General features: G+C 42.9%; 1 protein-coding gene across 4 annotated transcripts in view; it reads right to left on the reverse strand.

Annotated features, from left to right (window-relative positions):
- The window catches only part of TBC1D9 (TBC1 domain family member 9), a 93,716-nt gene extending 72,953 nt beyond the window's left edge, over positions 1 to 20,763 (reverse strand). For 2 of the 4 annotated variants that reach the window (XR_006740738.1, XM_036423668.2), the window contains exon 1: positions 19,820 to 20,755. Coding sequence is in view for 2 of the 4 variants with exons in the window: in XM_036423668.2 (XP_036279561.1) it covers positions 19,820 to 19,949 (130 nt within the window). In the remaining 2 variants the exon portion in view is untranslated. Of the gene's footprint in view, positions 1 to 19,819 lie in introns of all 4 variants that reach the window. The other 2 variants (XR_004985586.2, XM_036423669.2) reach the window with 2 other exon arrangements.
- Positions 20,764 to 22,451: the final 1,688 nt, after the last annotated feature.

Consider the following 22,451-nt stretch of genomic DNA (forward strand, 5'->3'; position numbering starts at 1 on the left):
TATAAAACACAGTGAAAGGGAAGTCTTGAGAGGGAAGTTCATAGCTCTGCAGGCTACCTCAAAAAACAAGAAACAATAGTAATAAATTATCTAACCCTACAACTCAAAGACTTAGAAAGAGAGCAACAAGAAAGCCCAGCGTAAGTAGAAGGAAGGAAATAATAAAGATCAGAGTGGAGATAAAAGACATAAGAGACCAAAGAAAAAATAAAAAGATCAACAAAACCAAGAGCTGGTTCTTTGAAAGAATAAACAAGATTGATGAACCTCTAGCCAGGCTCACCAAGAAGCAAAGAGAGAGGACACAAATAAACAAAATCAGAAATGAAAGAGGTGAAGTAACAACTGATCCCACAGAAATACAAACAATTATGAAAAAATACTATGAATAACTCTAATCCAACAAAATGGACAACCTAGATGAAATGCCCAAAACTCAACCAAGAAGAATCAAAAAGCCTAAGTAGGCCAATAACTATGGAAGAAATTTAAACAGCAATAAAAATAAAAATAAAACCCTCCTGCAAACAAAAGCCCTGGTCTGGACAGCTTTACTTGGGAGTTCTACCAAGTATTCAACAAAGTACTAAAACCTATCCTCCTCAAACTATTCCAAAAAATTCAAGAGGAGGGAACACTCTCAAGCTCTTTCTATGAAACCCTAATCCCCAAACCAGATAAAGACAACACAAAAAAAGAGAACTATAGGCCAATATTCTCTTTTTTTTAAAATATATTTTTATTGATTTTTTACAGAGAGGAAGGGAGACAGATAGAGAGCTAGAAACGTCGATGAGAGAGGAACACCGACCAGCTGCCTCCTGCACACCCCCTACCGGGGATGTGCCCGCAACCAACGTACATGCCCTTGACCGGAATCGAACCTGGGACCTTTCAGTCTGCAGACCGATGCTCTACCACTGAGCCAAACCAGTTTCGGCAAGGCCAATATTCTTGATGAACATATATACTAAAATCCTCAACAAAATTCTAGCAAATCGTATTCAACAATACATTAGAAAGATCATACGTCATGACCAAGTGGGAATTATTCCAGGGATGCAAGGATGGTACAATATCCACAAACCAATAAAGTGATGCACACATAAACAAACTGAGACAAAAAACACACACACAAATATCAATTGATGCAGAAAAAGCATTTGAAAAAATCCAATATCCTTTCTTGTTAAAATTCTCAGCAAAGTGAGAATAAAGGGATCATACTTCAACATAATAAAAGCCCTATATGACAAACCTACAGCCAACATCATACTCAATGGGCAAAAACTAAACCCATTTCCCCTAAGAACAGGAACAAGACAAGGATGTCCACTTGCACTACTCCTTTTTGACATAGTACTAGAAGTACTAGCCATAGCGATCAGACAAGAAGAAATAAAAGGCATCCAAATTGGAAAAGAAGTAAAACTGTCCTTATTCACAGGTGACATGATACTATACATAAAGACCTCAAAAACCCCATCAAAAAACTACTAGACCTAATAAATGAATTTTGCAAAGTAGCAGGATACAAAATTGATTCTCAAAAATCTATGGCCTTTTTTTATACACCAATAATAAGAGAAATGGGGGGGGAAATCCCATTTACCATTGCACCAAAAAAGTTAAGATACCTAAGAATAAACTTAACTAAGGATGTAAAATATTTGTATTCGGAAAACTATAGGACATTGAAAAAAGAGATAGAGGAAGACATAAACAAATGGAAGAACATACTATGTTCACGGATTGATAGAATCAACATCATTAAAACATCCGTACTACACAAAGCAATCTACAGATTCAATGCACTACCTATTAAAATACCAATGGCATATTTCAAAGATCTAGAACAAATTCTCCAAAAAATTCATCTGGAATAAAAAAAGACCCCACATAGCCACAGCTATCCTGAGAAAGAAGAACAAAGTTGGAGGGGTCACAGTACCAGATATCAAGCTATATTCTACCAAGCCAGGGTTCTCAAAATTGCCTGGACTGGCACAAGAACAGACATATAGACCAATGGAACAGAATAGAGAACCCAGAAATTGACCCAAGCCATTATACTCAATTAATATTTGACAAAGGAGGCAAGAGCATACAATGGAGTCAAAACAGCCTCATTAATAAATGGTGCTGGGAAATTTGGTCAGATACATGCAAAAAAAAAAAAGAAAGAAAGGAAGAAAGAAAGAAAGAAAGAAAGAAAGAAAGAAAGAAAGAAAGAAAGAAAGAAAGAAAGAAAGACAGACTAGATCACCAACTTACACCATACACAAAAACAAACTCAAAATGGCTAAAGGACTTGAATGTAAGATGGGGAGCCATAAAAATCCTACAAGACTCCATAGGCAGCAAAATTGCAGACATATGTCATAGCAATATCTTTACACAGATTCTAAGGCAAGAGAGACTAAGGAGAAAATAAACAAATGGGTTTACATCAAAATAAAAAGCTTCTGCACAGCAAAAGAAACCATCAACAAAACAAGAAAGTCCAGTGCATGGGAGAACATATTTACCCATGTTATCTCCAATAAGGGTTTAATCTCCAACTTTACAGCTTAACAAAAGGAAGATAAACAATCCAATCAAGAAATGAGCAAAGGACCTAAATAAATAGACATTTTTCAAAAGAGGACATTCAGAAAGCCAAGAGACATATGAAAACATGCTCAAAGTCACTAATCATCCAAGAGATGCAAATCAAAACAACCATGAGGTACACCTCACACCTGTCAGAATAGCTATCACCAACAAATCAACAATGGACAAGTGCTGGAGACGGTGCGGAGAAAAAGGAACCCTTCTTCAGTGCTGGTGGGAATGCAGACTGGTGCAACCACTGTGGAGAACAGTATGGCATTTCCTCAAAAATTTAAAAATATAGCTGCCATTTTATTTGACCCAGTAATACCACTTCTATAATAGGAATATATCTCAAGAAAACAGAAACACTAATCAGAAAGGATATAAGCACCCCTATGTTCATAGCAGCACAATTTACAATAGCTAAGATTTGGAAACAGCCTAGGAGCCCATCAACAGATGAGTGGATCAGAAAACTGTGGTGCATCTACAGTGTACAGTGGAATACTACACTGCAATAAAAAGAAGAAATTCTTACATTTGCAGCATCATGGATGGAACTGGAGAGCATTATGCTAAGTGAAATAAGCCAGGCAGTGAAAGAAAAATACCACATGATCTCACTCATTTATGGATAATAAAGAATATTATAACCTGATGAACAAAAAGATACAGAGGCAAAGAAGCATGGAACAGACTGTCAAATTACAGTGGGAAGGCTGGGGAGGGTTGGGAGGAGGAGGTAAGAGATCAACCAAAGGACTTGTATGCATGCATATAAGCATAACCAATGGATGAAAGACACTGGGGGCTATGGGGGGAGGTGTGAGGGCATGTGCAGGGGGCTAGGGGAGGCGGGAGAAGGTCAATGGGGAAAAAAAGGAGACATATGTACTACTATTTGTAATACTTTAAACAATAAAATAAAACAAATATATAGGCTCCATAACAGCATTAAGTTCGATAATCAAAGTGGTACCTTCCAACTATACAGGTAGCACTGCTTTCTGAATAAATTTAAGACAATAAAAGTGATAAAAATCACAAGTGGTAAGATACTGTGTAATGAATGGCTTGGTTAATGCAAAGTCACTGCACAGTTCCCAAGGTCAGCTGGTCACTTCTGCTCTACCTTTCTCTTTCCACCCTCTCAGAATATGCCAAGAAAAGGCAAGAAGATGCAGACCAAGAACAGAGCGGTTCTGTTACTGGTTCAATAGGCAACTGAAAACATCCTCGTCCAGCCTCAGCTCCCTGAAGCTATGCTGGACAAGAATGATGTAGGATGAGCCATAATGAGTTCAATGCCACGTGGCTGTGATACAGCCCCGGACAGCAACCTATTCAGCCTTGTTTTTGCAAGGCTTTTTCAAAATTCCCTTTGAATCTGAGAGTGGAAAGGCTTTGTAACTATAGTTCACAACCAAGAAACCACTTGTAGAAAAGGGTATATTCTTCTACACAAAACCCCCATATTTCTACAGGACAAAAACACGATAGACAAACTAGGCCCTCGCTGGTTTGGCTCAGAATAGGGATGTCGAACTCAATCAGAGAAGGGGCCAAAATCTAAAATCCAGCCTAAATCGCAGGCCGAATGGTTTACTGAACAGTCATAAACTGTCATTGTGATGGAAACGCAGCGGAGTGCAGTGATGACAGCGCGGTGCGGGCCACATTGCAAGGCCTGGCGGGACGGATTTGGCCCGCGGGCCTTGTGTTTGACACATGTGGAATAGAGCATCAGCCTGTGGACTGAAGGATCCCAAGTCTGATTCGGGGCAAGGGCATGTACCTGGGTTGCAGGCTTGATCCCTGGTCCTGGTTGCGGTGCATATGGGAGGCAGCTAGTCAATGTATCTCTCTCACATCAATGTTTCTCTCTCTGTGTGTCTCTCCCCTTCCATTCTATTCTCTCTTAAAATCAATGGAGAAATATTCTTGGTTGAGGATTAATAACAACAACAAGACAAACTAGGAAAAAAAGATGCAGTTCGAAACCAGTTTGGCTCAGTGGATAGAGCATTGGCCTGTGGACTGAAAGGTCCCAGGTTCGATTCCGGTCAAGGGCATGTACCTTGGTTGCAGGCACATCCCCAGTAGGGGGTGTGCAAGAGGCAACTGGTCGATGCTTCTCTCTCATCGATGTTTCTAACTCTCTATCCCTCTCAATGTAAAATCAATAAAATATATTTTAAAAAATAAAATAAAAGATGCCCTTTTCTCGTATCAGAATGACAAGAACCCCAAGTTTGATAACGCATGCTCTTTAACAGCACTGGGGATACTGGCCCTCTGCACACACCGCTGTGAGGCTGTAACTTGCTAAAACTCTGAGGGATGGTGATTTGGCAACAATATCAATCAAAATTCCAAATGCATGTACCCAATGGCCCTGCAATTCCACTTCTTGGTGTTTTCCTTTAAGCCACGTTTCACTTGGCTAAAGGACATGCACAAGGTTACTTATTGCAGCATCAATATATTTTATTGATTTTTTACAGAGAGGAAGGGAGAGGGATAGAGAGTTAGAAACATCGATCAACTGCCTCCTGCACACCCCCTACTGGGGATGTGCCGCAACCAAGGTACATGCCCTGGACCGGAATCGAGCCTGGGACCCTTCAGTCTGCGAGCGGATGCTCTATCCACTGAGCCAAACTGGTTAGGGCTGCAGCATCAATTTTATAGTAAATGTACGAACATAACCTAAGTATCTATTAATAGGGAAGTGGTTAAATATATGACATTGCCATGTAACGGGATAATAGCAGCTATAAAAAAAAAAAAAAAAGAATGACGACATCTATGTCCTGATATAAGACATACTGCTCATGGGAAATTGCAGAAAAACCTTTCTGTACAAGGGGCTGGGGGAAGATGAGATAAAGCCATGCCTGGTATTCACTGGTACATGCAAAAAGGACCTGGGGAAGATACACAAAGCGTGAATACCGTGGTCCCTGTGAGTGGGTAACAGGGCTGAGTAGTTTTCCACTGTCTACCTTTTAATATCATTGGACCTTTGAACCATATAAATAAACATATTGTTACTAAAAACATTTACCTTTTCCAAAGTGTCTTCGTGACTGTGTCAAAGGCATTGTTTGCTGAGAACATTAACCATTAACTTCAAGAATTTAGGGAAGCTTCAGGGGGAGCTAAGAATCATCTTTCCTAGTCTCTTCTAGCTTTCAGTTTCCCAAATGTGAACTACAAACCTTAAAGATAGAAACAGTCTCACAGCCCCACCTCAAACTACCTTTTCCCCCCTTCAAATGGTGTTATTTAAATACATACAAACATAAATCCAAGTAAAAACTTCTTATGCACAGAGCTCATTTATAATTAGGAAACCAAAATATATTTTCAAATTAAATGCAGCAAAACTATAAAACTAACAAAAGTCTGAAAGGACCTCATTAATTATAGTGAACAATGAGGTTGTTTTGTTGACAGTAAACTGTCACTTGCATAGGGAACACTCACAGGTTCCTGGAATGCACCTTTCGCTATGCAATTCCGTTTCCTCTATTTAAACTCAGAAAACCTTGTGTAGTGTCTTGTGCAATTAATGGACCTTCCTTTGGCCAAATGCATCCTTTTTGTATTCAAACTGTTCTCAGTCATAAATGCAAATGCTTATCTGAGCACTAGCACCAGGTGTTAGCCCTACAGTAGTCATTCCAATAACCCAAAATAACTTGTATTAAGATTACTTTATGTCCGGCCGTTGTGGCTCAGTGGTTGAGTATTGACCTGTGAACCAGGAGGTCATGGTTCAATTCCCAGTCAGGTCATATGTCCGGATTTCAGGTTCAGTCCCTAGTTGGGGGTGTGTAGGAGTCAGCTGATCAATGATTCTCTCTCATCATTAATGTTTCTATCTTCTTCCTCTTTTTTAAAAAAATATTTTTTTAAATAAAAAATTTTTTATTGATTTTTTTTACAGAGAGGGAGAGAGAGGGAAAGACATTCAGAAACATCAATGAAAGAGAAACATTGATCAGCTGCCTCTTGCACACTCCCAACTGGGGATGTGTCCGCAACCAAGGTACATGCCCTTGCCTGGAATCGAACCCAGGACCTTTCCAGTCCACAGGCCGACGCTCTATCCCCTGAGCCAAACCGGTTTCGGCTATCTTCTCCCTCTCTTTCCCTCTCTGAAATCAATAAAAAACATATTTTTAAAAGAGTATTTTATTTTCATATTATTATTAACATAAAAATGAAATATCAAATTTATAAGTTATGGAGAACTCAGCCTAAGGATGTACACAGACCCCCAGCAGGTAGACACCCTTGTACACAGAACGCAGCTGGAACCAGTTAATATCTTTGGGAGGAGCTGCCTCTATTCACTGCCCCAGATGAAGACTGGCCAAATCCGTCCCGCCAGGCCTTGCAATGTGGCCCGCACCGCGCTGTCATCACTGCACTCCGTTGCGTTTCCATCACAATGACAGTTTACGACTGTTCAGTAAACCATTCGGCCCGAGATTTAGGCTGGATTTTAGATTTTGGCCCCTTCTCTGATTGAGTTCGACACCCCTAGCCTAGACCCTGATTTTCCGGTCTCTGAGGGGGTCTGACTCTCCGACACCTGAGTCTTGCTTCACCTTGGTCTCCCACTTTGTGTCACTGCCCACAGCTGGGGAGCAGCCTGACCCCATTCCTGTGCTCACTGCCAGGCTCTCAAACCCCAGCCTGGGGCAGAGTCTCAAACCACCTATCACCTAGGATGAGACGGTGGACGATCCACGATGCTATATCACCATACCACACTAGTAACAACTCTCCATAGAGGGCACACAATCCAATCTGCACTTCACAGCCTCTCATTAAGTCCCAACAAAACCCAAGAAACTAATTTCAGTCTTAAACATCTGTGCAGATTCTTGCTGAATCCAGTTTCTCAAACACAGGGATGATGTCATATATTTCTGCATTTTTGGTTTAAAAAAAAATGTAGCAAACACCTATGTTTCATGGATGGATGAATGAATGGATGAATAAATAAATGAATTAGTGAGTGATGAATTAGCCAGAGAGTAAAAATAGAGATAAGGCAAAATAAAATAAAAAAGTTCATCTACAACCACTGCATGCTGTAGACTCCACCTGAGACATCAGCTGGCTTCTCTTTATACCTCCAACACCTCTCTTCCATTACCCAATGGCTCTGCAGAAGCAGTATTACCCTTTTCTAATGAAACCCTTTCTCCACATACAATGTTCTTTAAAAATACCAGAGTCTACCAAATCCTATTTAACAAAAGGGTAATATGCAAATCGATTGAATGGAGGAACGACCAGTCGCTATGACGCACACTGATCACCAGGGGCAGACACTCAATGCAGGAGCTGCACCCTGGTGGTCAGTGCACTCCCACAGGGGAAGTGGGGCTCAAGGCTGGCAAGTGCAGCGATGGTGGGTGCCTCTCCTGCCTCCATGACAACGCTAAGGATGTCCGACTGCCACTGAGGGGAGTGGGCCTAAGCCGTCAGTCAGACAAACCCCAAGGGCTCCCAGACTATGAGAGGGCATAGGCTGGACTGAAGGACCCTCACCCCTACCCCCCCAGTTCACGAATTCATGCATCGGGCCTCTAGTGCACGTGCACACACAAACACACACACACACACACACACACACACACACACACACACACACACACACGGGGATTCTCATGTGTATTTGTTTTTAAAATATTTGTAGGGGCAGTATAGAACATCATTGTGTTATTTGGCCTGTCGCCAAGGCTAAAGCTAAAAACAAGTAGATTCTACTGCCCTTAAATTAAAGAAAGTATTGTGGTAAATACTTCCCCATCAAAAGTGTACAGTGATTATAAAGGTCACTGGCTTCAGGCACATTCTTTTGATACCACGTGGAATAACACTCAGGAATGTTGGCCTCTCTCCAATATAAGGGGAAAGGAGACAATTTTCTCAAGTTCAAGCAGTTTCAGAGTTACATGAGGGTACATATATACACATAAACTTTAAATGGTGGGAAAGTCACAGTTCTGTCAGAGCTTTCAATTTGTTAGCCATTTTAGAGAAGGTGAAAATCTATTTCCTTTGATGAAATGAAGGCATATGCAATGCAAATAAATGGAAGCATTTAGTGCCATTCTGAGGTCCTGCTGGCATTGTTTGTTCCTTTTAGTATCCTTAATTCTTACCCTTTCTCCTTTTTAGATTTTTCCTATATCACATAGTCCTCATTCACCAGAGTTATATATAGAATTGCCATTAACTGGTGTTTGGTTTCTCTCTCTCCCCTTGTCTCCCCCCCCCCCCCCCCCCCCATTTCAGGTATCACAGGCCAACACACTGAAAACACCTCATCGGGTTTGAAGCTCTCATAAAAGTCACGATGGTCAAGGTGTACATCAGTTATTTTGTTTCTTTTAAGATGTTCGAGATATGCATAATTTGAACAAATCCCCATAGCTTTAATGAACTCTACTAATGCTAGGAGATTCTGTGATGTGAAAATAGAATTGCATTCAACCACATTCCCGAAGTTCAACTTGTCCATCACAACAGCAAAGAACCCAATGGAGGCCCATAGGGAGGTGAAGACTCCACTTTCATAGAACAGGCAGAAAAATGGACCACCAATCAGAAAGAATGTATGCACCCTATGTTCATAGCAGCATCATTTACAATAGCAAAGATCTGGAAACAGCTCAAGTGCCCATCAGTAGATGAGTGGGTAAAAAAGCTAGGGTACATTTACACCATGGAATACTATGCGAATACTATGCCGCAGTAAAAGAAGAAGGATCTCTTACCCTTTGACACAGCATGGAGGGATTTGGAGAGTATTATGCTAAGCGAAATAAGCCAGTCAGAGAAAAACAAGTATCACATGATTGCACGCATATGTGTATTCTAACAAACAAAATAAACTCATGAACAAAATAGATCCAATCTGGCCAGTGTAGCTTAGTGGTTGAGCATAGACCTATGAACCAGGAGGTCACAGTTCAATTCCTGGTTGGGGCACAACCCCGGTTGCGGACTCAATACCCAGTAGGGGACAAGCAGGAAGTTGGCTAATCAATGATTCTCTCCCATCATTGATGTTTCCATCTCTCCCTCTCTCTCCCTTTCTCTCTGAAAAAATAAAATAAAATAAAATAAAATAAATTAATATATATATATATATATATATATATATATATATATATATATATTTTAAATAGATCAAGAGACCTAGAAGCATGAACAGACTGATAAATCTGAGGGAAGGTGGAGGTGGGTGGGTGGGAGAGTTAGCCAAAGAACTTTATGCATATATGCATAACCCATGGACACAGACAATGGTGTGGTGAAGGCCTGGGGGGTGAAGGGAGAACAGGTCCATGGTGGAGGGAGTTTATGGGGAAAAAGGGGGACATCTCTAATCCTTTCCACAATAAAGATAAATTTTAAAAAATAATTATTTGGGTTTAAAATGCCAGGAGTTATTAAATTTAATATCCAAGTACTAATCCCTCCTTTATTTAGTTGGTATCAGGACCAGACTTGCCCAGGAACACAAGAGTCCTTCCAGAGAAATTTCTCTTTCTGAGAGATGTTTTTCTAGATCCTTCAGGTTTTTTTGGAGGGACTAAGTTTGATACTTCTTAATGCCTGAATCTTCATTCTCCCTGTTAATCCCAGCAAACCATCCTGTACCTTTACACTAAACAACATTTAAACGCTTACTACGTGCATTTTACATTCTCCCGGATTATACCTAGGCAACCTAGACAAAAGCTGCCGCCCTACGCTCACCTCCACCCCCCATTCCATAACAGTTAAGAGGCTTTCTCTCTGCTTCCTCCTTTGAGCCAGAAACAAAGTACACCGAATCTAAAGGTGCATAAACTTTCACGGTACATGAGACTGGTTAACTGTGTGTGTGATATTAAAATAATGCATTATTGTACTTACAAAGAAATAAGCAATAACTTCACCTGGATTTCAGAAACAAGTAGCCTGACAATTTACTATCCCCGTTATTATATCCAACATCTTCCCTTTCTTTTCCTTTCTCTTCTCTTCTTTTCCCACTTATTCCTTCTTCCTTCCCCTACCCCTATGTCCTTCCTTCTTTTTAATGATTATCAGCTCCTTGTGGGCGAGGCTGTTTTATGTACACACTAGAGGCCTGATGCATGAAAGTGCAAGGGCCAAAACTGATTTGGCTCAGTGGATAGAGCAACAGCCTGCGGACTGAAAGGTCCTGGGTTTGATTCCAGTTAAAGGCATGTACCTTGGTTGAGGGCCCACCCCCAGTAGAGGGGTGTGCAAGAGGCAGCTGATCAATGTTTCTAGCTCTCTATCTCTCTCTCTCTTCCTCTCTGTAAAAAAAAAAATCAATAAAATATATATTTTTTAAAAGAAATAAAGAAAGTGCAAGGGGCTTAGGACCCCACAGCCACAGTTTTGTCAGTAAGGTTGTTCAGAAGGACATGGGGAAGAACGTCCAATCTAATTAGCATATTACACTTTTATTATTATAGATTCTTTTGACTTAGTCCTCGAAGATCACCGGACTGAGGGCTGCTCAGTAGATTTCTGATACAGCTGCTTGCAGTCAACCAGATTTTGCTGAATAGATGGATGAAACTTTGTTAAGAGAGGACTTCATTTGGAAACATGCATCCTCACATTGTAGTATACCTGACATGCTTCTGGCTGTAACAGACTTTCAGTATCTCGTTAGATCCCCACAGAAAACATGTGAGATGGGGGGGAGAACCATCCCCAGTTTCAGATGAATAGCACTCTCAAAGCAGTTAAGCACCACGGTCACACATTTAGGAGAGGATATTGTTGCGTCTCCTTCCATTCCAGAAAGTCCTTTAGCTTAGCCACCGCCAAAGAGGTTTAAACTCCTTCACAGCAAATACAATTTACAACGGAAGATAAATACACTTACCATAAACAATCTTAAAACACACAGATGTTCTCTCTGACATTTACACTTTATTGGAAGGACATTTCCAAGGCCCTTTCAAAAATGATTATCCCTATTTATTAAGCTTTTTAAAAATGCTCTCTCCTATTCCGTGTACTGGTAAGCAATATGGATCCTTTAAGACAGAGATCTAGCTGATGAGTTACAACAAGGGGGTAAAAGGTATTTAGGACTTTATAAAATCTTTTTTTTAAAATATGTATTTTATTGATTTTTTACAGAGAGGAGGAGAGAGGGATAGAGAGCTAGAAACGTCGATGAGAGAGAAACATCGACCAGCTGCCTCTTGCACACCCCCTACCGGGGATGTGCCCACAACCAATGTACATGCCCTTGACCGGAATCGAACCTGGGACCTTTCAGTCTGCAGACCGACGCTCTACCACTGAGCCAAACCGGTTTCGGCGGACTTTATAAAATCTTTGTGCTCATCTAAAAAAGTGGGTTATAGGCACAGCAAAAATCTGTTAAGTGGCCTTTAAAAGTACACATGCTAGCTGAAACAGGTTTGGCTCAGTGGATAGAGTGTCAGCCTGTGGACTGAAGGGTCCTGGGTTAGATTCTGGTCAAGGGCATATACCTTGATTGTGGGCACATCCCCAGTGGGGAGTGTGCAAGAGGCAGTTGATCGATGATTCTCTCTCATTGATGTTTCTAACTCTCTATCTCTCTCTTCCTCTCTGTAAAAAAAAAAAAATCAATAAAATATACTTAAAATAAATAGATAAAAATAAAAGTACATATGCTAGAGTTTGGTACAACTATACCACTCCATTATAGACAGTCCCTGAGACAAACTGAAATGGCCACACACACACACACACACACACACACACACACACGAAAAAAGAGGAGGATGTGTCCTCTGGTAGCTGAAGTTATTATATCCTCATAGATATTTCTACGAAGGGTACAACTTGAGTTATTTAAGTTGTGAAAAGGTCATGGAGAGCTTGCTTGGTCAAACACACCCTCATTACTAGTATGTAGCCATGGTAAACGGAGACCTGGAAAAAAAGCCCATGAATTTATAAATCTTTCTAAAAATCAAAACTACATGATGCCTTTATGAAGACTCCATGGGATTTGCCATGAGGATGAGGGTTTTCAGAAGAGGGGAAAACGACTTTTTATGAGGAAAGACGGGGTTGCGGTTGGGAGTGGGGTGGAGTGGGGTGGAGGGGACAGGGACAGTGGGCTCAGGTAAACAGGTGACAGCAGATAAATAGTCAGAGGGCACATGGCACCCTCTTCCTAAAGATCACAGGTTACACTCAGGCAGGGCCATATTTGAGAGATTAGAAGTGATCCAATTGTGAAACAGAGAACAGGAAGAAAGGGGAAGTTTGCGGTTCTTATCCTCAGGATTAGCATCCTGGGAGGAGGTTGGGTGAAGCACAGCGCATGGTCCACATGGTCCGTATTGCTTAGTGAAAGCCATCCAATCAGAACTGCCCAGTGGCCAGGCTGAGCTGGGTGTTAGAGTGCAGGGAAATGCCAACTCACTGTTCTGTATTCAGACCCCAATTTTCTCTCTGTTGCCTGTCAGAGCTGGGTACTCTACTCTACAGAGCGTGGGAGTCCCCATGGCTCCCTGAGGGGCATCTGCCCAGAAGAAAGTAGCCAGGACAACATCCGACCTGAGATTGAGGGTGGACCCCCGACCAGTTCACTCCATGCCCTCTGTTCCCTCACTCGCTGCATTTCCCAATACACACATATGCACTCAATGCATGTACCTCACAGCACACATGCACTGTGCGCATGCACTCACACCTCTAGGATCTTACAGGAACTGTAGTTAAAGGGCCCACATCTGGGTATCAAGATAAAAGTAGAAAAGAAGCACTAACACTTTATAATTTTATTAAAAGACAGTGATATATTCCTATTGCTTAAATACTATAGCGCAAACAACTGATCAAGCATTTATAAAATATGGTCATACTAACAATGACTTTTTGAAATTTAGCTTTAGACCCCATAGATTTGAAAATTTATTATGAAGATGCTTTTAGAAATAATTTATTTTAGCCAAAACTGGTTTGGCTCAGTGGTAGAGCATCGGTCTGTGGACTGAAAGGTCCCAGGTTCGATTCCTGTCAGGGGCATGTACATTGGTTGCAGGCACATCCCCAGTAGGGGGTGTGCAAGAGGCAGCTGATCGATGTTTCTCTCTCATTGATATTTCTATCTCTCTATCTCTCTCCCTTCCTCTCTGTAAAAAATCAATAAAATATATTAAAAAATAAAAATAAAAATAATTTATTTTACATTATTCATTATAGTAATAGATATGTAAATAATATAAAATGCCAATGGAGTGAGAAAGAGTAAATGAATTTAAGAGTCCAAATGTAAATTTAAGTCCTGCTTATTTTTATTAGACTACCTTGGTTCCTAGGCTAAGAAGTTTCTAAAAATTCATTTGTACTACTGAAACATAAATAATTTTCCTTATTAAGAAGTATTAAACACAATCTAAAAAAAACAAAAACTAAATGGATAAACAGGGTTCACTTTTTTTTGTTTAGAGTGTAAACAGAACCCAAGTTCTCAATGTTCTACTTGACCTTTCCTCCAGCAAATACGTGCCCAGCAAGTCTTACAATACCTGAGCTGAAAGGTTAGGGGTGCATATCACAGACCTCATCTCATGAACTGGAGAGTTATTCACCAAGCTTTGTACAACTTGGACCAAACAGAAGGTAGAAGAGTTGATTCATTCCAATGAAAATTTCTAATCCAGATCTCCCATGGAGAGTTAGAACCTTAACGGATCCCACCCATAGGAAACCTAGCTCCCCAGGGATGTGGAAATCAAAATTGTGAGATGCCCTCTGAAGCACACCAGAAGCCATTTGCCAATTTCAGAACACCTTAAAAAATAACTGGCCCATCCTTTGAGCTTTCTAGAACACACATCTAATAGGAAAGCAACAACAACAACAACACACAAAGAAATGGGGGAAATGGGTTAATGACTTCTTCATGGCTCTCTGGTTTAACTACAGCGGTCCCTCCTTATCCATGGGGAATACTTTAAGACACCCCCACTTCCCATACAGGGAATACCTAAAATTATGGGTAGTATCAAACCCTCTGTTTTTTTTTCCTATACATACCTCTGATAAAGTTAAATTTATATATTAGGCACAGCAGATTAACAACCATAGCTAACAATAAAAAAAAAATAGAGCAATTAAAAAAATAGAACAATTACAACAATATACTGTGATAAAAGCTACATGAATGTCTTTAGGGCCATTAGTAAGTAAAATAAGGGCTACTTGAACACAAACACTGTAATACCAGACAGACAGCTACTAAGTGACTTTCTAATGGGCAGCACATACAGCGTGGATTTGCTGGACAAAGGGATGATTCACACCCCAAGCAGGAGATAACTCAAGATTTCATCACCTTATTCAGAATGGTGCACAATTTAAAACTTATGAACTGTTTATTTCTGGAATTGTCCATTTAATACGTTTTACTGCGATCGCCAGGGGGTAACTAAAACCGTGGAAAGCAAAACTGCACATAAGGGGTGACTACTGTACTAGAACCAATATTCCTAAGTTACAAATTCCCAATTAACTAATTAACTATCTTTCTATAGCTGCATGTCTCTATCAAAATCTACTTCTGTATCTACATATACAGAGAGAAGGTGGCCCCTCTCTGTCTTCTACCCGGGTCCTCTCTCTGGTAGTCCCATCTGCCATAGCAGAGAGTCATTTGTGCAAGGAGAGGGAGAAGAGAGAGGAGAAAGAATAGAGGAAGGGAGGGAAGGAGAGAGAGTACAGAGTGTCCCTGACTTGACGATTCAACTTATGATTTTCTGACTATACAATGCTGATAGTGATATGCATAAAATATTGCATGACAGTTTAATATAAAAAGGCTCTGTGCTAGATGATTTTACTCAACTGCAGGTTAATGGGAAGTGCTTGTGCACATTTAATGTTGGCTACACTACAATGTTGAGTAGGTTAAGTGTCTTAAGTGCATTTTCAAGGTAGGATATTTTCAACTATGATGGTTTTATCAGGATGTGACCCATGGTAAGTCGAGGAACATCTATACTGTGTTTACTGGCCAAGCTTTCAAAATGCGCATGTCCAGGTAGGGAAGGAGGGGGCCAGGAGGAAAGAAGGTATGTAGACACAATTTAAAGTTGCTCATCAAAAATTACCTTTCACAAAAAACCTCAATATTTGACTTAACATTTTAAGTTACCTAACTATCAGATAGATACTATTTGTTTTAACAGCACCCTTAAAAAATGCCATGTCTCTATAAACTGCAGAACTCTTGAATGGCTCACACTTGGGTGTTAATTGCTTAGAGCAGTCGCCTCCTAACACCTACATGAGATCATCAGCAAGGGGAGAAAAATGATGGGATGTCAACTATGAATGGCTCTTTATAGTTCCTGTATTTGACATCATGTGTCTCCCATAATGCTCACATCGATTGGCTGAGAGGTTATTAAATCATCTTATACATATATTAAAAAAAATCAAGCTCAGCGAGGAAGAAACTTCCCAAATCACATCTCTTGGTGACAGGCAGGCTGGGGCTTGACTCCAGCTGTCTGTTTACTGAGGGAAGGACTGGAAAAGACCAGAGCCCTAGAGGACTAGGGAACACAGAGCTGTGTGAAGAGCAGCCCTGGTGGCTTTCTAATTCCCCTGAGCACTGCCTGTATCCACTGGCCATGATGCACACCTGGGGCCCAGACCTCCAGGTGATATCTGCCACAGCTGTTCGTATTGCAAACTGTCTAGTCTCAATGACAAATTCCTGATTTGTACACAATGACACAACAGGCTTTTGTGTGCAGGTCTGGGAACCACCCCTCCATTTGAACCTGATCTCTTTATAAAGTGGGTCCTCTCTGTGCACGAGGACAGCAAAGCGGAAAGTATACGCCGTGTCCTTAGAACAGCAAACTACGGAACATCACTGAGAGAAAATTTAAAAGATCTATATAAATCGAGGAACATACCATGTTCATGGACCGTCAGTCTCAATATTAAAAAGATACCAATTTTGCCCAAATTTATTTATACTAGACTTTACTCTCAATCAAAACCCAACAGTACAGAAGTCTTTATTGCTGCTGTTGTTTTGTTTTTGGTGGAATTTAATAAATGAACTTGAAAATGTTGTGTAAATGTAAAAGACAAAGAATGCCAGGATGCTGAAATCGGTTTGGCTCAGTGGATAGAGCGTCGGCTTGTGAACTGAAGGTCCCAGGTTCGATTCCGGTCAAGGGCATGTACCTTGGTTGCGGGCACATCCCCAGTAGGGGGTGTGCAAGAAGCAGCTAATCAATGTCTCTCTCTCTCATTGATGTTTCTAACTCTCTATCCCTCTCTCTTCCTCTCTGTAAAAAATCAATAAAATATATTTAAAAGAAAAAGAAAAAAAGAATGTCAGGAAACTCATAAAGAGCCTAGCTGTATTGGCTCAGTGGGTAAGGTTCAGGTCTGTTGGTTAAGATGAGCAGTTTTTTGTTTTTCTTTAAACACATCTTGTGTCAATACCTACATATATTCATATATTGCCTGGAGTTAGGAAGAGAATAACTGAATTAAAACCGTAGCCCACTTTTTTTTTACACCTTTTGCACTCACATGTTACCAAGTATCATGGGCCATTGAGCACTCCTGACCAATTCACTTCGAGCAGGTTTCCTACCCATCTGTCATCATTTGATGAGTAGACCATGTGTACTGGTCCAGATGCATGCACATTACAGAGAGCTCCTGAGCTCGTCCAGAAAAACTCCAACAACTGATACTTTTTCTCCTCACAGGTTAATTTCTTCTTTCTTCAACTGTCAACTCACCTGCCACTTCTTCAGGGAATCTTTCCTTGCCCCCACTCCTACCCTGACTCCTGACTGGGGCGAGCAGTGTCATGGTCTTCTGATTTAGTACTGATCATTCTTAATTAGGTTCCACCCCCAACATCTCTCCTTGGAGGCTGATCCCTAGGGACTAGATCGCCAGGACACCCTGCTCAGCTGGCCTGTTGCTGAGAGGCAGTGCCATGTTTTCCCCATCCCCTTTTTGCTGAGGTCTGAGTTTCTAGGGGTGGCTGCTTTTCAGAGGTCCAAGCCCCTCCTGCTTGGCTCCAGCCCACTCTCCTCCAGCACCATCATTCCTGCCATCTAGGGTGGTGACCGTGCCCCACTGCTGTGCTGTTCACTGGCTCTGGTAACCCTATCTGAGCTTCTTCCTCAGAATTCCCTTCGCTTCCACTAGGCTGGATTCTGGTTTCTGAACAAGGCTGTGACCCTGTGGAGTAGCAATTTCATATCAATTTATCTATATGACTATTTTATCAACATTTTTTATTCCTACTAGGCTGTGACACTGGCCCTTCAGAAGTTGCCAACAAATATTTGTTAAGTGATTTAGTGAGTTTATGAATGTATGAAAGAATTCACATTAGAATCAGAATATACTGTACATAATGAGGACTTTTTAAATGCTCTTGCCATGTTTGATGTGGCACCAACCCAGCAGAGCAAACAGTTTTTCCTGTGGGCTGAAAATAGTCTTTGTTGGCAGGAATGACTTATTCCAGCAATATGTGTAAAAGCTATGATTTCTCAATTAAAAAGGTTCAACTTTATCTGAAATGCCACCAATGATGAGATTCCAAGAGGGCTGCAGTCAGTTATAGCTCTAAGAGTCAGTAGGCATACAATAACAATGTTAGCTAGAAAAAGAAGGCTCTGTGTCTCTGAAGATTTCATAACCTATTGCAAATGACTCTCGAAAATAAATACTTAGTAGTTAACATGGAGTAGGAGGGTTAACGACAGGCAGGAAAGGTTCTTTGTTAATACAATAAACTATCAACTCCACATTGCTGTCTTAGACTTCAAGGACAATCTGGGGTGATCCCAATATTAGACATGCAAGTTACATATTCATGTATGTAGTTAAACAACTTCTACAAAATGAACTGGAAAATTCTTATGCTAGTACACTGGTCAGAGTTTACAGAGTGGGGGCCTGCTGTTCTGCAGATTCCCTTCTCTTCCGCGGTAGAAAAGGGCAGAAAAATCAGATCACTTAGGGGCTATCTGAGGCACTAGCCAAGATCTTTCAAACCAGTAAATGCCATACTATATGATACTAGAATTTTAATCTTGAGAAAACTAGTTCATAAATTACAATCACAACTGAATACAAATTATATCAAGAGTGTTTTTTTCTAAGGGCTATAGCAGCAAGGTCCTGGAGGGTAAGATTTTCAAGTGGTTGGTCAAGGGTCCTCTCTTTGCTGCAGTCTCTCTCCTGGTTGAACCTTGCCTGTTTTTTTCTGGTGACGTTTTCATTGTAAAAAGTAATTCAATTCTGTTCATTCTAACCAACATGGAGACCAAAGGTTCACTTTTTCTATTTAATAGTACTATGCAATTCAAGATTACTTAAAACCTGTCACCAAGCAAGCTTGTTAGCTGATAAAGGAAAACCTTTCTGATATGGCACGACTTGGGATATGGGTCTGATTTTATAACCCTGAGTGATACAGCATGGTTTTTGTAATAGTTACAATATGAATACCTTGCGAGAGGGTGCGGGGAGAAGTGACTGAGTTAAAATAGTTACAATGCAGTTAAGACTGCTAATTCCTTTTACCACCACATAACTTGTTTTGCTATGTCTAATTCGGTGAAACAATAAAAAATTCCCTTTTCCTTATTCATTCCCTCTGGTCCAAACTACTATAGGAAATGACCGCACCAGCTCCTTACTGATTGCTTCCCTGCAAACAAAAGAGCATTTTATACCTGATCCTGCCATTACCACGAAAGGGAATGAAGTAGAGATGAATCGTCCTCCACCACTCGTGCCCCACGTAAAGCGATTGCTTTTTTTAAAAAAGGATGGGGGGAGGAAAGCAGTACCGCAATCAGTTCCTAAAAGCTGATAGTACAACCCCCACTCCAGACTAGCTCGTCTCCATTCCCAACACCATCACCCACTTATGGGGCGCCCAGTACACGGAGCGCCCAGAGCCTGGCAGGCTCAGAAAAGAAGCATCTCTTTCAACAGTTTGAAAATCACGACTCCCGAGGCGTTCCCACCATTAGAGTGGGACGGGAAGGCTGCGTTCCGGGTGCCCGCAAACCCAGGGCCGCGGCCCGCACCGCAGCGCCCGGGAGGGGGGCCCCCACCCCCCTCCCTCCCGCAGGGACCGGCCGCGAATCCTTACCAGCCAGCCCGCCGCCGCCGCCTCCATCGCCCGCATGCCCCTTCCTCCGCTGCAGGATGAAGTAGGGGTTGGCCCTCTCGGTGATCCACAGCGCGTTGGCCAGCAGCACCTCCTCGGGGTTCACCCACATATTCCCGGGCGCCGCGGGCGCACGCACAATGGGGCGGCGGCGGGGCGGCTGCTGCTCACACCGGCGCGCGCGGGCGCGCACTCCCGGACCCGCCGGCCCGCGCCCGGGCGGAGAGCGGCCTCAGCAGCGGGCGGCCCGCGGCGCCCGGGCCACAGCGAAGCCCCCGCGGGCGGCCGGGCACGGCGAGGACGCGGGCACCGCGAGCAGCATCCTCCCCGCGCGCCGCCGCCGCCGCCTCCCGCGAGCCCGCGGCCGCAGACGCCCAGGCCTGCCGCCCGCAGCTCGGCCGCGGCCCAGGGCGGCGGGAGGAGCGGGAGGAGGAGGAAGTGGTGGCGCTCAGTCTCGGGATCCGGCTCGGCTCCGCGGTGGGCAAGGCTGCGGGCTCCGCGAGCTGCTCTGACCCCTGCGGGCTGAGCTGGATTGGGGTGCGGCTGCTCCCGCGGCGCCGAGCAAACCTCCGGGCCGCCTCGGTCTCGGGCAGCTCAGAGCCCTAACACTCCGCGTCGGGACCCCTCGCAGCTGCGGCGAAGCCCCGCTCCCCGCGGGCAGGACGCCCCGAATGAATGAGGGCGGCGCGGTCACTCGGAGCGAGCCCCGGGGACCCCAGGCTCCTCGCGCGCGGGTGCTCCGTGGGCTCCGGGCGCCGCGGCTGGCTGGCTTTGGAGGGACCTTCTGGCGACAGGGTGGCACGCCGCCGGCCCCACGCCCATCCCGGCGGAGAGGACGCAGCCAGTCTCCGTAGGGGGGTGTGTGTTTACGGTTGACGCTCCGTCAGCTAGCGCCACCCCTCTTCCCAGGAAATCAGGGCTTCAAGGTTCCAGAATGGGAGCTGGATACCCGGTCGGGAAGGGGACGCGGCCAATGGCTGTGGATGTTTTTGTTTCCTGCCATCCCTGGGGCAAGTCATGTGCTAAACTTGTCACCGCCTGTAAGCCCTCCTCCTCTCCGTTCCATTGTATAGGGGCCCAGCTAAGTGCATTACATCACTTCTTTCCTTGACCTGGAGGGCATGAGCATTATCGAAGTTGGAAGCAGCCCAAAAGCTTAGACCAACTCACTCACACCACAGCTTCCTATCTCAGGCATTTGGAGCTTTTGGGAGCTAGGCTAGGCAGAATTCTGGTATTTATCCACATTTAATAAGTGGAATAATTTTTTTTTTTTAATAATTGAAATCAGAGACACACAAACCAGGCCAGCTTGATCCCTAGACGGTTTTGCTTTCTCCCCTATACTTCTATTCTCTTGTGATCACAGTTCATCTGCCTAAGTATCTGATGACCCTTTCAGCTCTTTTTACACCCCGGAGAGCCTCAGATAGCTCAGCACAAAGGGCTGCCTCTTCCCAAGTGATGAGAATTCGCCAAGCTCTGCTTTGGCGTGGAAGTTGGACAAACCCAGGGGCTTCTCCCTTTCCCAATGAGCAGAGCATTCAAAGACACTTTCTTGGGTGGACTTACATTTTTGTTTAGGCAGCTCTCACAGTTGGATTGCTGAACTCCTTCAAATGGCCCAGTGAGCACACCCAGCCATTTTCCTGAGGCTGCCTCCGTATGTGTGGGTGTCCTACCTGGTGGGCTCTCAAGGAATGAAAGTTTTCCTTTTCATTACCACAGTGACAGTGCTTCTGCCTCTTTGCAAAAACAGTTCAGACCTCCAGCCGAAACCGGTTTGGCTCAGCGGTAGAGCATTGGCCTGCGCCTGCAGACTGAAAGGTCACAGGTTCCATTCCAGTCAAGGGCATGTAGGTTGGTTGCGGGCACATCCCCAGTAGGGGGTGTGCAAAAGGCAGCTGGTCAATGTTTCTCTCTCATGGACGTTTCTAACTCTCTATCTCTCTCCCTTCCTCTCTGTAAAAAGTCAATAAAATATATTAAAAAATAACAATAAAAGCCGATGAAGTGTAGGATTTAAAAAACAAACAAAAACAGCCTAAACTGGTTTGGCTCAGCGGTAGAGCGTCGGTCTGCGGACTGAAAGGTCCCGGGTTCAATTCTGGTCAAGGGCATGTACATTGGTTGCGGGCACAATAATATATATATATATATATATATATATATATATATAAAACATTTCAGACCTCCAGAAATTTATGGGAATTTCACATACATAACACAGACTCAAAAATGCCATTCAGCACCTTCATTTATAGTACAGTGCTTCAGTCACACAGTCACATAAAAAAAAACAGTACACAATACAATTGCAAAACACACATATGTAAAAACTGTATTGTGGGAAACCGCCCATTGTCTTCACTAGCAGAGAGGTGTGGGCAAGGAACCTGGAAAGCTGGAGACCTTGAGCTTTGGCAAAGGACACAGCTAGGCACCCACTGTTTAGTCAAAATAATGGTAGCTGAAGCAACTTCCCTACCAAACAAACAGCCGAGTAAATCCTTACTGATAAGATAGTGTGTGCCTGTTACTGAAATTGCCTGCCTAAGGGCAATGGGTGTATCCCAAACCTGAATAAAAAGGATGGCAAGGCCAGAGCAAAGCA

Source organism: Pipistrellus kuhlii, unplaced genomic scaffold, assembly GCF_014108245.1.
Source record: "Pipistrellus kuhlii isolate mPipKuh1 unplaced genomic scaffold, mPipKuh1.p scaffold_m20_p_8, whole genome shotgun sequence".
In the NCBI taxonomy this organism is placed as follows: domain Eukaryota; kingdom Metazoa; phylum Chordata; class Mammalia; order Chiroptera; family Vespertilionidae; genus Pipistrellus; species Pipistrellus kuhlii.